Source organism: Carlito syrichta, unplaced genomic scaffold (genome assembly GCF_000164805.1).
Source record: "Carlito syrichta isolate Samal-C Ts95f unplaced genomic scaffold, Tarsius_syrichta-2.0.1 Scaffold306713, whole genome shotgun sequence".
NCBI classification, from domain to species: domain Eukaryota; kingdom Metazoa; phylum Chordata; class Mammalia; order Primates; family Tarsiidae; genus Carlito; species Carlito syrichta.
In genome coordinates, this window is record NW_007250809.1 from 74,621 (window position 1) to 94,545 (window position 19,925).

Below are 19,925 nucleotides of genomic sequence, written 5' to 3' on the forward strand. Positions count from 1 at the left end.
CAACAATTAAATAGTTTTCTGAGACGGTTAATAAGGCTTTAGCATTATACAGCCAAAGGACTATCTCAAAATATATAATTTCAAAATATTAATAAATTTAACGTTTTCTCTATTTCTGCTTATTGGTAAAAATGGCCCTCCAACAAAGCTAATATGCATTTAATTGAGAGGATAAGCTATTTCAATACAGGAATTTCTCTCTTCAGTTACATAATTTAATTCTCTATTATATATGAAATCTCTACACTGCAATTTTGTTATAGTACCACTATTCTTCAAGTAATTCTGAAAAATGTGTTACCTGGCGTAATTTTCCCATCCTGAGCTGCAGGACCATCTTTCAGCACATTTTTCACCTGTAGGAACTCATCAGGCCTATCTCCACCAATGATGGTAAAACCAAATCCCATTGTGCTTTTTTTCAGTGATGCTCGAACAAGAACACCTTTAAGTTGGGATGGATCTCGTGTAAAGTGTGATTTTTCCACATCTGTTCCAAAAAGAAAAGTGAATTTGAGAACAAAACTAAAAAACAGTCAAACTTCAAGACAATCTATATAACTTAAATACAAGAAACCATAAGGGAAGGAGAATTAGAGAGAACCTAATGTTGTAAAACAGAATTTAAACTCTGGAGTGAAAAAAAAGAAAACTTATCTAAAGAATAATTGCTCTTTTATAGGACTCGTTTATGTTACTTGGAAAGTAAAAGCATCTACTGTATCTCCTCCACATTGTCTTGTTTGTACTTACTTTCTCTCAACCCAGAGAGAAAGTTGTCAAAATTATACAACTTTTAGAACTACATTCCTGAAAGTTTTGGACACCCATTCAGCATACCCTTTATTTGAATAAGCATCTCCTAAGTTCTATGCAGAAAGCCCTATACTAGGAAGACAAAGTCAAGTATTACAAACTTGGGAAAAAGATTATGTTGAGAATTCTTATAATTCACAACTCAGGCTTTCTATAGCTTTTAATGTATATCTGTTGGAAGGAATGAATCCCCACACTATCAGCAAATAGCTTTGTGTTTCTATCCCTTTCACATATGTTTAGTGGGTGCTTCTGGAAGAAAAACACAGTTTCTTTGAAAAGTCTATTTTTAGGGATTAGATGATCCTGTGATTCACATTTGCGAAAAACACCTCCTTCCCTCCCCTTCCCTAGAAACTCTTCTCTCCTCTTCCCTATCATGGCTGCCATTTTAGGGCAGCTATGAAAACTCAGAATCCAGTTGTACAGATTTGTAATTTACAAAACAGTATGCTAACTTTAAAAAATGGTTTAAAAATTTCTGCTATATCTATTTTTAAACAACTTTATTAAAATAGAACTCACATACCATAGAATTCAGTCACTTGAAGTGTATAATTCAATACCAGGCAGCTATCGGCACGATCTAAGTTTAGAACACTTCCTTCCCCCAACAGAGGAACTCCCCATGCCCATTAGTAGTCACTGTTCATTTCTCCCCAAGCCACATTCCACACACTAGCCTTAGGTAACCACAAATCTACTTTCTAACTGAAGATCTGTCCAATCTGGGCATTTCAAATAAATGGAATCGTAGTCTTTCAAAGGTTTCTTTCACTTGGCGTGTTTTTGAGGCTTATCTGTGTTGTAGTATGTGTCAGTTCTTCTCTCCTTTTTATTATTAATATAAATATGAAAAACAATAAAATACATTTAATAAATACAAATATATTTGTTATATTATTGCCAATATAATATTCCACTGTAAGGATAAACAGCACATTTTATTTATCCACTCATTAGCTGATGAACATTTGGGTTATTTCCTTTTTTGACTATTATGATAAAGTTACTGTGAACATTCAACATTCACATACAAGTTTTTGTGTGGATATGTTTTCATTCATCTCATATATACATTGGATGTGGAGAGCGCCTGAGCCAAGATGGCGCCCGGGGCCTCTGCCAAGTCCCATGATTAGGCGCATGATATACCGCCGGGCCCTCCTTCACTGCGCACCGCGCAAGTGCAGCGCTGCAGAGCCTATGAACTGCTGACACGCTGGAACGGGACTTGTGGGTGGAGACCAAGGGATATAAGTACGGGACAACGGGGAAGAAAGAAGAGGAAGCTAGAAGAAGCTAGAAGAAGCAAGAAGAAGCTGGCATGGCGTAAAGGCTGAATAAACCGCTTTGAGAAGAACACGTTGTTGTTGCCTCCTTCCTGCTGGTCAGGGGTGAGCGACAATTGGAGGGGAATTCCAGCATTTCCGATAAACATATGGTAATTATGTTTAACATTTTGATCAGTTGCCAAAAATTGCCTAAGTAGGAAACAGAGGAGGGCTCACCTTCTCCACATCCTTGTCAACATTTGTACTGCCTGTTCTTTTGGTTGTAGCCATGCTAGTGGGCATGGAGTGGTATCTCACTGTGGTTTTGTTGTGCATTTTCCTAATGACTTAAATTAACAAGCGTGGCTTGTTTCATACTTAGCCCATACTCAGCACCAGTATCAAGCCCAGAGTTATTTGTGTGTATCTGCTGCTGCCCTTCTCAGTAGAGTGTTCTAAGAGGTATGAGTTAAAGCTTGTTGTCGGGTAAGAAAAAGAACACTCCTTGGGGCTGCTCTGTATGGTCATATAGATTGTGCAAAATGTAAACAGCTCCGTCAAGAGGCAGGGCTGCTCTGGAAATACTGACAAAGGCAGGTTTGGAATGGAAAGTAGGGTCTATCTTATTTCACTTGTTATTCCCAGATTTGCTGATCTCTTATATAGAAAAGCACTTGATACTAAAAAACAAACAAAATTCAGCTATACTGGGCTTCTCGAAGTAGAAAACTAGACTTTGGACAGCAATGCACTTCCACGGTAAATGCCATTTGTTTGAGCCTCCAACATTCAAAACAGAAACCACTATTTCTCTCATGGCAACTGCAGTCTACTGGGTTACAATATGACCCACGTTACATAGACCCCTGGTTATTAGTAACAAAAGGGGGAAGAAAAGAAGGGAGGAGGGCGGGGAAGCAGAATGTAAGAACTTCCTATACGTGAAAAAGCTCATCAAAGTCTTGGGATGGACGTATTTTCTAAATGCTCCCCTAATGATCCTGATATTATTAATATCTACCATCCTACTTGAGACTCAATGATCTAGGCAAATAATTTGATATATTTATTTATATTTATTAATATTGGTTAATGAAAAATCCTGAATGGTTATAGAAACTAGACTTAAGGAATTAATTAACTTGTGGAAAGCTCATAATGAACTAGGGACCTAATATTGGATTTGTTTTAAACATATAAGGAAATATTCCAATATTCAAAACAAAACCACAAACTCATAAAAAAGCTACTCAAATTTCTTCTTCCAACAATTTCATGTTTTTAATATAATCATGAAAAAAAACTCAGTATTCTCACAATGTTTAGATATTTTATTAAGGTTATTCTTATGGCTGGGCTTGGTGGCTCAGCCTGTATTCCCACTTTGGAAGGCTGAGGCAAGTGGATTGCCTGAGCCCATGGGTTCAAGACCAGCCTGGGCAACTTGGTGAGATCTCGTCTCTACAATAAGTAAAAAAAAAAAATTAGTGGGGCATGGTAGCATGCATCTGTAGTTCTGGCTACTTAGAAGGCTGAGGCAGAAGGATTGCCAGAGCCTAACAAGTTGATGCTGGGGTGGCTGTGAGCATGCCACTGCACTCCAGCTTGGGTGATGGAGTAAGATTCTAACTCAAAAAAAAAAAAAAAAAAAAGATTATTCATATATTTACAGTGACAAAAATTAGACATTCTGTGTTGAACATCAAAACCCCAGCAATAAAAAGTTCATACTCATTTCTATTAACTCAGGATACAAATTTCACAAATTATTCTTAGAAAAAAAGATAGAAAACTTTTACCTGATTTTGAAGACCCAATTTCAGCCTGTCCTAACTGCTTTTTCCTTTTGGCTTCCTCCACTGGATTTTCAAACTGGGTTTTCTGGTTAAGGTGACTGTAGAATGTAGAAAAACAAGCATTTCAGTTTAAGATAAAGAGTTACATATTTTTAAATAAACTACCATAACTTTTCATCACCACAGATTAAGGGACAAATATATATCTCTAGACTGTAGAATATGGAGAAATTGACAGAAGACAGTGGAAGGGCTTTTTGGCAACTAAATAAAATCGCACAGACGATGCCTAGGAGTCACAGTTGCTGAGGCTTATAGCACCCAAGACAGCCAACAACAGTCTTCAAAATGACAGTAGAAGCCCTATTATCTAATGCAATCAGAAGTGTTAGTATTGGTCATTTAATTTTAAAAAAAGCAGTTAATTACAGAAGAGTTTTAATTTAAGTTTCTTTAAAATGAAGCAAGCTGTAAAGACACTTTTAAAGAAAGCTGAATACAGAACCCTTCTAGAATATTACTATTACTTTTCCACAAACTCATCCACATCAATTCAGCAGCAACTAAGAAAGTGACTTGCTTTTATCAAATTGTATTATAAATTACTGTTTCATACAAATTTTCTCATAATGACATCAATTACCTAATTATAACCTAAGTTCAACCAGCATTTATGATTTAAACATTTATAACTGACTCTTGGAAAGTATACAACTCTGAGAAAAAGCAAAAAAGTGTGGGGAGAATGGAGGTTGGAGATTAGCCAGAGAGTACATTTTGTGGGCAATAATAGCATGCTTTACAAAGGGAATAAAGCATTGTTATTCTGGCAAGTCAGTTAAGTAGAAGCTGGTTAAGAAAACAGCTGTTATAAAAAAAGATGTTTAAGGCCTTGGCTAGGTCTAATGAAGAAGAAGCAATGGGAACTGTATTCTAGCTATACATATACATATTAGGGGGACTCCCAAAAAACTGGAATTTATTTATTAAAAATTGTGTATTTATTCTTACATGTTTAAACTTCAGTCGCCTTCAAAATACTCTCCATTTGATGCAATACACCCATCAAGGTGCTTTTTTCCATTGCTCAAAACAGTTTTTGAGTTCGTCAATTTTGATGATTTTTAGTGCTTCTGTTTTTTTGTTTCACTTCTTTCACATCAGCAAACATTTCCCTTTGAGAACTTTTTTCATCAGGGAAAAAAAGTCACTTGGGGCGAGATTGGGTGACTATGAAAGGTGGGGCATGGAGGTCATGCCACTTCTGATCAAAAACTGCAGAGCACTCAGCACGGTGTGGGCAGGTTGTTCGTGTAAATTAACCATCATGAAATGGATAAATGTGTTGAAATAATCTCAAAAAAAAAAATTCACAGAAGCCAAACGCAGCCTCTCACAGCAGTGCTAGCTGGTACACTGATGCCTATGGGTTCCGAGAACACTTAAATACAGGGGAAGCCTGTACTGCAAGGGGTCTGCCCTCCAAAAGATAATTCTGGGTTTTTCTGGGTCGCCCCTCCTATATGTCACCAAATGATACACATTTTCCAGTAAAACCCACTTTCACAAGAAGGCACATAATGAACACTAACAATTAAACATCAAATCATGAGAATTTCAGAGTATGATTATCTTTAGGTAGGCTGAATATTACAAAACCTACATACTAGCGCACAAATCAGACATTTACTTTGCCACGTGTGATGATTAATAGGGGCAGTAGAGAAGGGGGAAGCAGGGACAAAAAATTTTTAAAAATAAAAAACAACCTTTAGAGAAAGGAATGTTAGCTTTCCCTATGTCATTTAGGCTACTAGTGCACATCAACTTTATGACAGATGTGGCCATTTAGTTTCAGAGCTCTAAATACATCAAGTTCTACTGGACATTCTTGGGTCCTGCTTTCACCAACAATCAGGGTGCTTTTGCTCCAAACTATGAGGGAGCACCTTGTCCACTGAGTTAACTGTTTAAATCTCTGTGAAAATGACAATCTTAAATACCACATTTAAAACCATTTATTTATTAGGTATTGCAATTTAACATATTCTTTAAAACAAAAACAAAAATTGGCATTCAGAAAAGAATGAGCCTGTTTAGACAGTACCTTGGCTCACTTTAATGTCATCAGAATGACTCACTTCGTCACCCAAGCATTAGATAAAATAAAAAGTAGTAATTTGTATTTATACCTTTTGTAATGTGTGGGAGAAGAGAGTAGAAGTATACAAATGAGTAAACCCTCTCCTGAAAATTCTTTGACAACAAGATATTAAGATTTAGTAAAGGAAATAAATGCATCTGTTACCTTAGACTATCTAGATTAAAATGCCACTCCAAAAAGAACAACCAACCAAACAAACACAATCAAAAAAGTAAAAATACTCTCCTTTTCATTTCATTACTTATTACCTATTATTAAGATGTAACAGATTTTGTTCTCTATATAACTAGCTATGGAAAGTAAGAGAGGAGAATATTACAGATTATCAGGAAAATTAGCAAAGGTAGCAAACAAGAATGTTTAAATATATACTGTATAATTTGGCATAATTATTAAAATTTTATTTCTAATACCTGAATTTTAAAATGTATCTCAACAAACAAAATAATTATTCTTTCATAAAGAGTTTTGAGATACAAAAGCAGATGTATATTTTGATTTTGTCACCTAAGCGTGTCAAGACATTTACTGCAAATTATACTGATCTGATCACTATACTTTATACAGCAAAACATCGCTGTATACCCCCAAATATGTATAATTATGATATACCAATTTAAAAAGACATTTAAAGCAATTCAATCAAGACAACATTTCTAAATATATATGCATAATTACAGAAGTCATGTCATTAAATTTTTGGAACCATTTTATTTTCAAAAGTAAATTAATCCATTTCAGAATCCCATCTTCTAAAACAAATACAAAGAAAAACTGCTATTGCAGTTGGTGTTACTACTACAAGTCTCCTGCCAAGAGCAATCATTGCGCCATCTGGTTTGACAAACTAAGAGAGCCAAAGAGTAGCCATTCAAGTAACAGCTTTTTATCTCCATCAGCAAACTCACTGAAGATTACTATGGTTGAGATTCAAAATCTAACTAATCTGGGAATCAAGCCACACTCCATAGCTCAGCTGACTCCGTACTAATGTGCATCTTGAGCACAGTCTGCTCTTTCTTAATCTAATACATAATCCTCCTGTAAAATGAACTCGTTTTGAGAAAAATTGTACAAAATAATGTTGCTGCTGCTGCTGTTGCTTCTAATTCAGGCCATTTCTCGCTCCTTCCTGACAACTGGGAACAGGTGACTTTGGGATTTGCCCTAAAGTTGCTTTAATATCATATCCTTGCATCACAGGAACCAGACCACTCAGTTCAAGATTTTATAGCAGGCAAATGACTTTCACCTTTTGATCATGTATTCAAATTCACTTGGAATGGACAATAAAGAGAATGAGAATTATTATCTCAGAAATGTTTGGCAGTGTCAATGGCAAATAAGAGTTGGTTGAAGCCCAATTTAAACAGATTAAACTTTGAGGAGAAGAGAAGAATCCCACAAAACCTCTGCAGTTGGCCTCCAAATATTCCTTTGACTTGAAAAAGGGTTGTATCTTTCTTTAGTTTAACTAAATATGCCTCAGGAAAAAAAATAACAAAAGAGCTGCTGCATACTTTTCATATCACAGTATCAGTAGGATATAAATACACTGGAAATAGAATTAGCATACCTTTCAAAGGAACCAAAATATTGAAACTCTGAAGTTATATATCTAAGAGTCAATCTAAATGAGTCACTTCCTTGGGGTACACATTTGATTTTAAGATTTTAAGAAGTCATTCCAAAAACCTCTCGAACCACAGAGATTCAAGTAACGACCTACACATTAGAAAAAAAGACTACAGTTGCAAGAATCAGCAATACTTACTTTAGCAATAATTACCAGGAAATGGCATTGATTTATGCCTACAAGTGATTAAAAATTAATAAGCAACCATAACATTAGAAGATTATCATGCTTACTATTTCTCCAGGTAATAATATCATTTTGCCTTTGCTATCTAGACAGCAGTAGGTTCAGACCCTTAGTTTCCAAGTAAATACTAATGTTTCTGATATAATTATTTGCCTAGTGCTAGACATCTGAAGTCAAAATTCAATCTGTAACATCTAGAAAGAAAGTCATCCCAGCCGGGCTCAGTGGCTCAGCCTGTAATCCCGCGCCTTTGGGAGGCTGAGGTGAGTGGACTGCCTGAGCCCGCGGGTTTGAGACCCGCCTGGGCAGCGAGACCTCATCTCTACAATAAATCAAAAAATCAGCCGGGCGTGGTAGCGCATGCCTGTAATTCCAGTTACTTGGAAGGCTGAGGCGGAAGGATCGCCGGAGCCCAGCAGGTCGAGGCTGTGGTGGTCGGGAGTGGCCACTGCACTCCAGTCTGGGCGACAGAGTGAGACTCCAACTCAAAAAAAAAAAAGAAAAAAGAAAAAAAGAAAGTCATCCCAACGGTGGTAACAATGTAGCAATTAGATAAAGAAAGAAAAGGGAAAGAAAAATTAGATGTTAACATTAGCCTAATTTCTCTGGCTAACATTGACAGGTTTCTGGTGCTCCTCTCTCTAATATATGTTTAAATTTAACCATAATAAGCTGCATAAGAAGCAACTTTCACCTCCAAAAGAATACTCAGTTTTCCTTGATTAACTCCCTAAAGGAAAGTACGCCTTTAATTGTATACTTCAAAACTTTGACTCATTATGTTACAATGTACCTAAAGTCCTTTTACTGCTTTCAGAAGCACACAGTGGTAGTGCTGGAAGTGACCTCAATAATCCATCTAGTCCAGTGCCCTCATTTCAGTTTTCTATCTACTGCATTTCTCTTTAGAGGCTGTAGTAGTAACAATAGCATCTCCAGCTATTAGTCCTTAGGCAACTTCCTTCTTATTCTCTATATTTAGAAATTCAAAGCTAACTTCTGGGAAGCCCCAGGTCAGTGAAGTAAATGCTCACTGCCCCTACCTTCTCATTCTCCTAGTTGAAAAACTTCAAAAACTGGTTCACAGAAGCATATAAATTGCTGTATCCAATATTCCCTAATGCTGTATGCTGAAAGGAAAACATTTGGGGGAACATTAACTGAGGTAACAAACTTACTCAACATAGTATGTCCCATACTGAGGGTCCTCTATTTTCTCCCAGCCATAGGGAAGCTCTGCAAATAAAGAAAATTGAGTGAAATGCCAGATTCAAAATGGACAGAAAAGAATTCAGTAATGAGTGAATTTTTTATTTCATTACACAGTACTAATATTTGGGAGTCAGAAAGCTGAAGGTTCACTTTCAAAGAACAAACATGGTTTAAATCTGAGAAGCTTCTTCAGTAGTCAGTGAATATCTCAGTGAGTAACTAGAAGTCCAGAACAAAAGATGGCATTAAATAAAAAATGTTTAGAAATCACAAGCCATAAAAATGCTAATCATTAAAAAGAAACATTAGCAATATTTCTTTCTCTTAAAAGCTGAATAATGCTGACATGAGACATACCCTTCATATTGATACAAGAAGCAGCTGCTTGTTAAATTTTTCACTATTATAGTTAATCATTTCTGTTACTTCATTCTGACCTACTTCTCCCCAAAAGGAAAGTCCAGTCTTGGATTTTTGCTATTTCAAGTGGGTAATCTAGGTATGCTTAAAGGCTAAGAAAATACCTGCTTTTCCTTGGATTAACTTGATCTGAGTATCTGAAGGTACACTAATTTGACTGCCACAGTGCCTTATATAATCTGGATTTGTGAATAGTAACAAAGAAATAGCTTACATAGCATTATTATATATTATTTACTCCAGGTAACTGACCAATAAAATATAACCAGAAATACTGGTTGAATTTCTGAAGTTAAAAAAATATGTCTGGCCTTTTCAACATAAACTGTCAAGAAAGAATCCTTTTTTCCCTCCCACTTCGTCTGCTTTCCCTGTAAAACTAAAGTTTCTAAAGAACCATCTTAGTAGTTAGACATGGATTAAGCTGGCAGGAATGTTCCTAGCAGGTGGTTCTAGTCTGTCAATTACATACAGGAGTCGAACAAGAAAGAATATTAAAAAAAAAAAAAAACAAAAAACCACAGTTGTACATTATGATGTCCCACACATTTATTTTTCAATTTCTTTCTTTTTTTTTTTTTAAGGGTCTGTTCAGGTATGGTTACTTTTTTTTTTGAGTTGGGGTCTCACTCTGTCATTCAGGCTGGAGTGCAGTGGCATGATCAGGGCTCACTGCAACCTCAACCTCCCGGGCTCAGGTGATCCTTCTACCTCAGCTCCCAAGTAGCTGGGACTACAGGTGCGTGCCACCATGCCTGGCAAATTTTTTTTTTATTTTTTATTTTAGTAGAGATGAAGTCTCACTATGTTGCCTAGCCTGATCTTGAACTTCTGGGCTCAAGCAATCCTTTTGCCTTGGCCTCCTAAAGTGCCAGGATTACAGGTGTGAGCCACTGTGCCCAGCCTATTTTCAATTTCTTTTAGAGTGCTTTTGCTACACTGAAGTGCGTGCATAAATGAAGTATGCTGGACAACAAACAGGCTTAGAATATATATTTTTAAAAGCCTTTTGAGTTTTATATCATTTAGCTTCAATTGTGACATATTCACTTTGTAAGAAAAATTTCATTATAATAAATTTGACAAGCTATACTATTTTGCTCTAATAAAAAGTATTGTTCTGCATTCAGAATACAAGAAAAGAACAGATGACTAGCCTCTTGATAAATAATTTTAAATTACTCCCACCCCTTTCCTCCAGCCTATTTTCCTGCAGGTCTATTGATTGTTGGTTTCAAAGTTTGATGAGTTTTTGTGGTTTTCCTTTGAAAAAACTGGTTGAAATGTCTGAGGCAGAAAAGAATAGTTAAAGTATTCATTCAAATAGTTGAAATATGTGAGTACAGAACAAAAAACTAAGACGAACTGAGATGTACTTCAGTTCACTTTGAGTCTTCAAAGCTATAAAGCAAACACTCATCAGTTAAATAGGTATGATATTTGATCTCCAAACAACTGTTGCATGGATAAGAGTACATCTTGGATTATAACTGTAAAAATGCACTATAACAATATTACCAAAGCATTATCATATGAATCTTTCATGAAAGAGATTTTTTTCTTTAATAGAATTTTTCTTGAAACAGCGTGGAAACTGAATGATGTTGAGTAAGGAGGAAGTCTACAAGTGAACTACAACTAGATTTATGCATTGTCTTTAGAGAAGTTTGAGAATTTGAAGGACTACAGAGATAGCTAAAATAGTCTACTTAATATCTGAATGGTTTTCTAAAAGGACATATTGGCTTAGCATTTTAGTTAGCATTTAAAGCAATTAGCAAATAACAGATTAAGCACAACCCTTTCTTTAGGAGAGCAAATAAATATGGCAATTTATCTTCTGGGTTACTTTTAGTAATTTTAAGTCTTTACCACTCACACCATTAGCCACCTTCTTTGTAGGACAGACTAATACAGATAAGGAGGTAGTTATTGTTTGCCCATTTAAAATGAAGGTAATAAAAAGCAAGGCTAAAATATCTAGCAATTTTATATACTATCCAGTTCATTCATTCATTTCCCACATTTTTTCCTTTTTCCTTTCCCCTTTTTCTTCCTTCCCTCTCCTTCCTTATGCAGAAATAAAAATTAGAAATACAACACAGTTTTGACCTCAAGGAGTTAATAATATAGACAGGAAGACAGAAGAAAAAAATGATAAGATGAAGACTAAACACAATTTTTGGGGGGGTGTACACAGAAATGACACCAACTGCCCAGTAAGAGTAGCTATCAGGAAAGCCTTCTAAAAGAAGGTGATGTTTGGCCGGGCTCGGCGGCTCAGCCTGTAATCCCGTGCCTTTGGGAGGTTGAGATGAATAGATTGCCTGAGCCCGCGGGTTCGAGACCCGCCTGGGCAGCGAGACCTCATCTCCACAATAAATCAAAAAATCAGCTGGGCGTGGTAGCGCACGCCTGTAATTCCGGCTACTTGGAAGTCTGAGGTGGAAGAATCGCTGGAGCCCAGCAGGTTGAGGCTGCGGTGGCCGGGAGCGGCCATTGTACTCCAGTCTGGGCGACAGAATGAGACTCCAACTCAAAAAAAAAAAAGAAGAAGGTGATGTTTGAACAGGTCTTAAAGGATAAATTGGGATTAGGGAGAGGAAGGTCGTTCCATAAAAATCCAAGGACATTCAGGTGTCAAGAATGTCTGGCATTTTCAGTAATTACAAATAATTTGGTAAACTGATATGAAAATTGTATGCAAAGAGACACAGGCTTTATGAATAAGCACTAAATTACAACATTCTTGAAGTGTCATGTTAAGGAGTTTGATCTTTATTTTGACAATGATGGAACTGATTAAGGTGGACAGACATAATTAAACTTATATGTGAGAAAGATTATGGGTAACAAATAGAAAACGGAATAGATGGAGTGCAGTGAGAATAAAGTCAGACAAATAAGAAAAACATCAACAGACTGGATAAGAACTTATCCAGGCTGGGACTAAGGCAGTGGTAGTAGAATGAATACAGACACAAGGAAGTCAAAGTAATAGGACTTAATGACTACCATGAGGACTGAGAGAGGGAAAGGAAGGGAGGAGGCAAAGATGATTCCCAGGTGTCTGGCTCTTCAGGCATGAAAATGGTGAATGGTATCAAACAAGAAAGAAGAGGAGGGCCATGACCAACACTAACAAATGCTTTTTAAAGCTGTCAAAAGTAAAAACAAGGGCTGAAAAGAGTCTATCAGATCAGGAGGTTACTGGTAACCCTGAAAAGTTAAGGGTCAAAAGTCAAAATATTGCAATCATTGAAGAGAAAAATAGGAGACAGAGTCCTTAGGAACAGATGACTTGGCTGGGCTTGGTGGCTCAGCCTGTAATCCCAGTAATTTGGGAGGCTGAGGCAAGTGTATTGCCTGAGCCTGCGGGTTTGAGATCAGCCCGGGCAACTTGGCGAGACCTCATCTCTACAATAAATCAATAAATTAGCTGGCTACTTGGAAGGCTGAGGCTGAAAGACTGTGCGAGCCCAGCAAGTCAACGCTGTGCCACTGCACTTCAGCCTGGTCAACAGAGTGAGACTCTAACTCAAAAAAAAAAAAAGAATAGATTACTTAAAAAAAAAAAAAACTTGGCTGTGAAAAAGACAGTATAAGAACTACAGGGCCGGGAGAAAATACATTTATTTGTTTTTGATACAGGAGAAACCTAACCTACCCATCTTTTTCTGTGTATGAAACCAAAGAATTTCCCCCCAAAAAGTAATTTCAAAAGGTAAACTATTTTTAGCATCTCAAGAAGCTGGTTGGTTCTAAAGCCCCAAAATTTATACTCTTTTTCCTTCTTCCCAAAATAGTTTTTTCTTGTTTAAATGTATGAATTACAATTGCTTTCCCATGGTGGAGTACTATTCAGTTGATAATTTTCTTTTATTATTCTCTAAGCTCTGAAATCACATCAACATTCAATACATTTGTACGCTGCCTTCAGCAAAAATTTAATCTTTCTTTTATCATAAGAGAAGGTGGGTTGAGAGTAAAATGGATTCCTGAAGTTGTATTTTTAAGATAACTATTTAACCAAAACACTATTATATTTGAATAGAAGATAAAACATATATCAATTAAACCATCAAATACAGTGTAAAGACACAGCTGAGTTCTGAATATCAGAAAACTGGAAGAAAAGGTTAAGTTTTAGAAACTCTAAGGTCTTTCTAGAAGATCTTAAATGTTCGGCAGCAGAATGCAAACAATATCTTCAACTATGGAAGCCGACATTAAAAATGTTATTAGTATTATTCTCTTGCCAGCATCTACTCTGTGCAAGGCACCGTAGAGAATGCCAAGGTGAATTAGACAGTCTGTCCTGGAAATGGTCTGCTGTGGAGCAACTTTCCCTGTTGAGGAGAGGAGACAAAGTGCACAGAGAGGTAAAGGTTGGCTAAGCATAAAACAAACAGACTTGAAATTGCAAATTGTAGGTTCTCCACCAGACAAGTACAGGCAGCATTAGAAAGGTATGTCCAGTTGCGGGATGGGAGACTAGCTCTGATCTGGAGGGTTTTGAACATTCCTTGAATACAGAATGCAATTTTTCTGTTCTGCCTGAAGAAAGATATAATTAGGATGACTATTATGTATTGTCCACTTTTGAGAATAAAAGATGACACTATTAATAATTATGTCAGGACAACAGGAAGAAGTTGGATTAGTCCTGGGCCAACCAAGACATATGGTCAGCCTTAATATAAAGAGCATTAAGGGACATATTCATCCAATTCTTCACATTCCATAGAGAAGAAAAGAATGGGTAAACATTTCCAGTTTCTCTGAGCTCCCTGACTTTCTTCCACATGGAAGAAACAATGTCTTAGCTGACTGGTGAATTTTACAGAATGAACTCAAGATGCTTGGCTCAGAGACTGCCTGCAGAGGTGAATTCTGGTCTGTTCTCCTGCATGCCTGCCTTATGAGAGTTGAACACCGAGGCCGGAGACTGAGTGCTTTACTCTGCCTCCTGTAGGGGTAAAATATCAGTAAGCCTACACAGATTTACGACTAATGCCACAATCACTAGTCAGGAGGCATTTTGATCTCATCTGCCTATCTCCTGTGTCTTGTATCTCTATTGACTACATACTGGGAAACGGAGGCAGGCTTATTATTTGATGTCCTCCCAGAACCTTATACATATTAAAAAAAAATTTCCAAGAAGAATGACTTAAATAATCTGGAGAATAGAGTACCTTTCTTCCTTCTTTCCTCTTCCTCTTCCTCCTTCTTTGCTTCCCTTCCGCCTTTCCCTCCTTCTAAACATTTAAGTCTACTGACAAGATACACAGACAAGACAAAAATCAACTATTCTTAAATTGTGCTATCTACTTACATTTTCCATTTTGTGAGTTAGTTTTTAAAACTACATAACAGTCTATAAATCCACCTAAAATGTAAATCCACTTAAATTGTCAAACTTCACAATTCCCTTGAAAAAGGGGCAAGAAGGTCACACCCTTCCTCCCTCAAGACACTCTGGCTAGTGTATGTAATAATCTGACACACAGAATGAATAAGAATGCCACTGCCAATCTACATATAAAATAGTAGTGAAGTGTAGTTTATTTCTTTTCCCCCAAGAATAACATTATGATAAATGTTATTTTCTTCCTGTACACAAATAGACAGTTTGAGTACCATCATTTTGGAGACCACTGGCATAAAGGATATATTAAAAAGGAAGAAATAACTGGGAGGAAGAAAGACCAAGAGTGATTGGGGGAATGGAGAGGAAAGTACAGCAAAAAGGAAAAAGCAAAGATAGAGAAAGGATAAATGGGTAGACAACTGTGTGGAAAAGTAAATGCAATACTTTTTTTTGCCTTTTTTTTTGAGGTGGGGTCTCACTCTGTTACCCAGGCTGGAGTGGAGTGGCAAGCTCATGGCTCACCACAGCCTCAGCCTCTTGGGTTCAAGTGACCCTTCCAATTCAGCCTCCTGAATAACTGGGACTATAGGTGCATGCCACCACACCTTGTTAGTTAATTTTTTTGTAAAGACAAGGTCTCGCTATGTTGCTCAGGCTGGTCTCTAACTCTTGGGCTCAAGTGATCCTCCTGCCTTAGTCTCCCAAAGTGCTGAGATTAGGTGGGCTTATGTATGGTTCACTGCAAAATTTTTAAAATTTTCCTATATGTTGGACTTCTGCACAAAAATATATTGGCAAAAAATAGAAAAAAGAAAACGTAACATGGCTTGAAAACTATACAGGAACAGAGCAAGAAGAGAAGCAGTAGCAAACATGATTGCAAGGATTTGGCCCAGATGATTATGAAGATGGTACCAATGTGACAGAAAGAGGGATGGGGTGGTGTCAGGAGAAAGATGTCTAGTTCTAAATATGTTTATTTTAAGTGCTAGTAGGACAATCAAAAACAAAGTCTCAAAAGCAGTAAGAAACATAGAAATAGAATTCAGAACAAAAATAAGATAACAAGGACAGCTATAGTAAACTGATAGTTAAAGTTATGAGAATAAGTAACTTCTACAAAAGAAAACAAAAGAATTAGTTGAAACAATTAGAGGGCCAGGAAAAAGAATAGAGATCAGCAAAAGAGACATGCTCTAAAACAGGGGTCTCTAACCCCCAGTTGCAGATTGGTACTGGTCCATGGCCTGTTAATTAGGAACCAGGTGCATAGGAGGTAAACAGCAGGCAAGTGGAGCTCAGCATTCTGTCATATTAGCAGCAGCAATAGATTCACAATGTGAACCCTAATGTGAACTGCGCATGTGAGGGAACTAGGTTGTGTGCTCCTTAGAAGATAATGTTTGATAATTCCCCCTACTCTGCTCTGCCCATCCCAGTTCAGGGAAAAACTGTCTTCTACAAAACCAGTCCCTGATGCCAAAAAAGTCGGGGACCACCACTCTACAAGACTAATAATACTACATTCACTATTTTAAAAGTGAAATTCTACAGTTTTATATATTCTAGATTGGGGGAAAGAGTTGGAGGATGAAAAATTACCTATCGGGTACAATGTGTACAGGTGGGAGTGATAGGCACACTTACAGCCCAGACGGTACAAGGAAGGACCCCCCCAACCCAGAATTATCTATTGGAGGGTAGGCCCCTTGTAGTACACTCAGAAATTGTTCCTCCAGATCAAATGGTCCACCAAAGTTTTTTTTATCTGGAATCACCAGGAAAGTTGTGTCACAATTTGCTGAGGAAAGGTTTGAACAGGTAACTGATTCATCCACCATGACAGTGCACCTGCCCACACCCTGCTGAGTGTTTGGCAGTTTTGGACGAAAAACAGCCATGATCCTCATGCCCCACCCTTCCTATTCACCTGATCTCACCCCAAGTAACTTTTTTTCTGTTTCCTCAATGAAAAAAGTCCTCAAAGGAAACTGCTTTGCCAATGTGGAAACAGAAAATGGCAGAAGCACTAAAAGACCTCGACATTGACAAGTTCAAAAACTATTCTGAGCAGTGGGAAAAGTGTCTCTACAGGGTATTGCATCAAATGGAGAGCACTTGGAAGGTGACTGAAGTTTAAACATGCAGGGATAAACACAAGTTTTTATAAATACATTCTGCTTTTTGGGGGGTCCCCCTCATACAATGCAACCATTTGTACCTTCTAGCACTAATGAAATAAAGAAAAATTTAAAAAAAGAAATAAAAATAAAATAAAAAGAATATATATAAGAAGGAACTTAGGAACTTAATGTTTGAACCCTTATAGACAAGGGAAATATAGTATAAAAACTATTTTAAAAATTATTTATTAGGCTGGGCACGGTGGCTTATGTCTATAATCCCAGCACTTTGGGAAGCCAAGGTGAGAGGATTGTCTGAGCTCACAGGTGTGAGACCAGCCCAGGCAACTTGGCGAGACCTCATCTCTACAATAAATCAAAAAATTAGCAGGGCATGGGGGTGCATGCCTATAGTTCCAGCTACTTGGAAGGCTAAGGCAGAAGGATCGCCTGAACCCAGCAGGTTGAGGCTGCAGTGGCCGTGAGACTCCAACAGAGAGTCTTTTTTTTTTTTTTTGAATTGGAGTTTCACTCTGTCACCCAGGCTGGAGTGCAGTGGCACGTTCACGGCCACCCCAGCATTGACCCTTCCGCTTCAGCCCTCCAAGTAGCTAGAACTATAGGTGTGCGCTACCACGCCCGGCTAATTTTTTGATTTATTGTAGAGATGAGGTCTTGCCAAGTTGTCTGGGCTGGTCTTGAACCGTAGGCTCAGGCAATTCTCTCGCCTCAGCCTCCCAAAGTGCTGGGATTAGAGACTTGAGTCACCGCATCCAGTTAACAGTTTTTTTTTTTAAAAATTGATTAATAGTATTTCATTGCACAAATATACCACAAATCGTTTATCTATTCTCCTGTTGATAAAGATGTGGGATATTTCCAGGCTTGTGCTATTATGAACAAAGCTGCCATGATCATTCTCATAAAGTCTTTTGGGGACATATGTTTTCATTTCTCTTGAGACAATACCTCATAGGAAAGTGCCACAAGTTCTTCAAGATGTTCACGTAATTTTACATCCCCACCCACAATAAATGAAAGTTCTAGCTGCTCTAAAATTTCATCAAATTTTGGTATTGTCAGTATGTTTGACTTTAGCCCTCCCAATGGGTGTGGATGGTATCTTTAGCTCTCTTAGTGTGCAAAGGTTACTGTTTCTCTTCATTCTTTTCAGTCTTTTTTTGTTACAGTCATTCTAGTGTGTGTAAAGTAGTATCTCATTGTGGTTTGAATGACTAATACTTTTTGGTATCTTTTCATATGTTTATTGGCCATTTGTATTTTTTTTTGGTGAGAAGCCTATTTAACTATTCTGCCTATTTTTAAATTTGGTGTCTTATTGTTGAGTTGTAAGCAGTTTTTTTACAGAATCTGAACATAACTCCTTTGTCAAATATATATTGCAAAGTCTGAGCATGTCTATTCTTTTTTAATGATTTTTTTCACAGCGAAGCCCTGGAATTCTAAAAAGGCTAGAACCCTGGAATCTGTACTTCCATTTTTGTTTTGTTTGGTCTTTGTTTGTTTGTTTTTGAGTCAGGGTCTCACTCTATCACCCAGACTGGCATGCAGTAACAGAATCACAGCTCACCACAGTCTTAAATTCCTGGGCTCAGGCAATCCTCCCCCCTCAGCTTCCCCAGTAGCTAGAACTATAGGCATGTGCCACTCCACCTAATTTTTAATTTTTGAATAGGTTTCTCTATGTTGCCCAGGCTGGTCTTGAACTCCTGGGCTCAAGCAATCTTCCTGCCTCAGCTTCCTCCCAAAGTGCTGGGATTGTAGGTGTGAGTCACTGTGTCCTGCCCTTTGTCTCTTCATTTTTTAATGGTGTCTTTTGATAAGTAGAATTTAAATTTTAAAGTATAAAATATCAATTTTTTCTTCCATAGTTTTTATTTCTTATGGTCTACATAAGAAATCTTTACCGATCCCAAAGTCATGAAGATACTTTCCTATATTTTCTTCCAAAAGGTTTACTGTTCTAGCTTTTATACTTATGTCTTTGATTCACCTGAAATTAACTATGTTTTAGGAAGCAAGGTATAGTTGAGGTTCATTTTTCCATATGAATATCCAGTTGTTCCAGCACCATTTGTTAGAAAAACTTTCCTTTCCTCATTGAGTTGACTTGGCACTTTGGTTGAAAATCAAGTGACTACATACGTGTTTGACAATTTCTGGATTTTCTATTTTGTTCCACGGATCTATTTGTCCATCCTTATGCCAATACCAAACAATCTTCATTGTGTTGTTTTATAGCAATTCCTCAAATCTAGTAACCTATGCCCTAAAACTTTGTTTTTGGTTTTTTTAAAGGTTGTTTGGCTAACTAGAGCCGTTGGTTATCATATGTATTTTAGAATTGGCTTGTCAAATTCTTCAAAACTGGCCATTAGGATTATGATTGGAATTGTACTGAATCTAGATATGAATTATAGACAGGGACATCATTAACAAAATTGTGACATCCAATCTATGAACACAGTATATCTCATCAATTATTATAGATCTTCATTAATGTCTTTCAATGATGTTTTGTACTTTTCAATGTTGAGAATCTGCACATTTCCAGTAGATTTGTTCCATGATATCTAATTTTTTGTGCCACTGTAAACAAAATTTTAAACAATTCAACTTTTAACTGTTTGACCCTATAAAAACTGTTAATATTGTTGAACAAAATACATAGAAATTCTGCTTACTTGTTTTTATTGATTTGAATTCAATATAAGGTGGCTATCAGGAACATCATTTTAAGTCACTCATTTTTTTCTACCAATTAATAAATATTTTCTGATTACTGATACAAAACAAATGTAAATTGTATTCATCTGCATTCTGTGCTCAAGATGAAAATAGAACAATTTTATATGAATAAGCTTTATATTTATTTATAAAATTATACTATTAAATAGAATCTA

The 19,925-nt window shown here is 36.9% G+C and overlaps 1 protein-coding gene across 2 annotated transcripts in view; it reads right to left on the reverse strand.

Annotated features, from left to right (window-relative positions):
* The window catches only part of MAGI3 (membrane associated guanylate kinase, WW and PDZ domain containing 3), a 100,148-nt gene that overhangs the window by 45,138 nt on the left and 35,085 nt on the right, over window positions 1-19,925 (reverse strand). For both annotated transcript variants that reach the window (XM_008063294.1, XM_021715139.1), the window contains exons 6-8: window positions 9,051-9,108; window positions 3,890-3,984; window positions 302-490 (exon numbers count right to left, since the gene is read on the reverse strand). In XM_008063294.1, coding sequence (XP_008061485.1) covers window positions 302-490; window positions 3,890-3,984; window positions 9,051-9,108 — 342 coding nt within the window. The remainder of the gene's footprint in view (window positions 1-301; window positions 491-3,889; window positions 3,985-9,050; window positions 9,109-19,925) is intronic.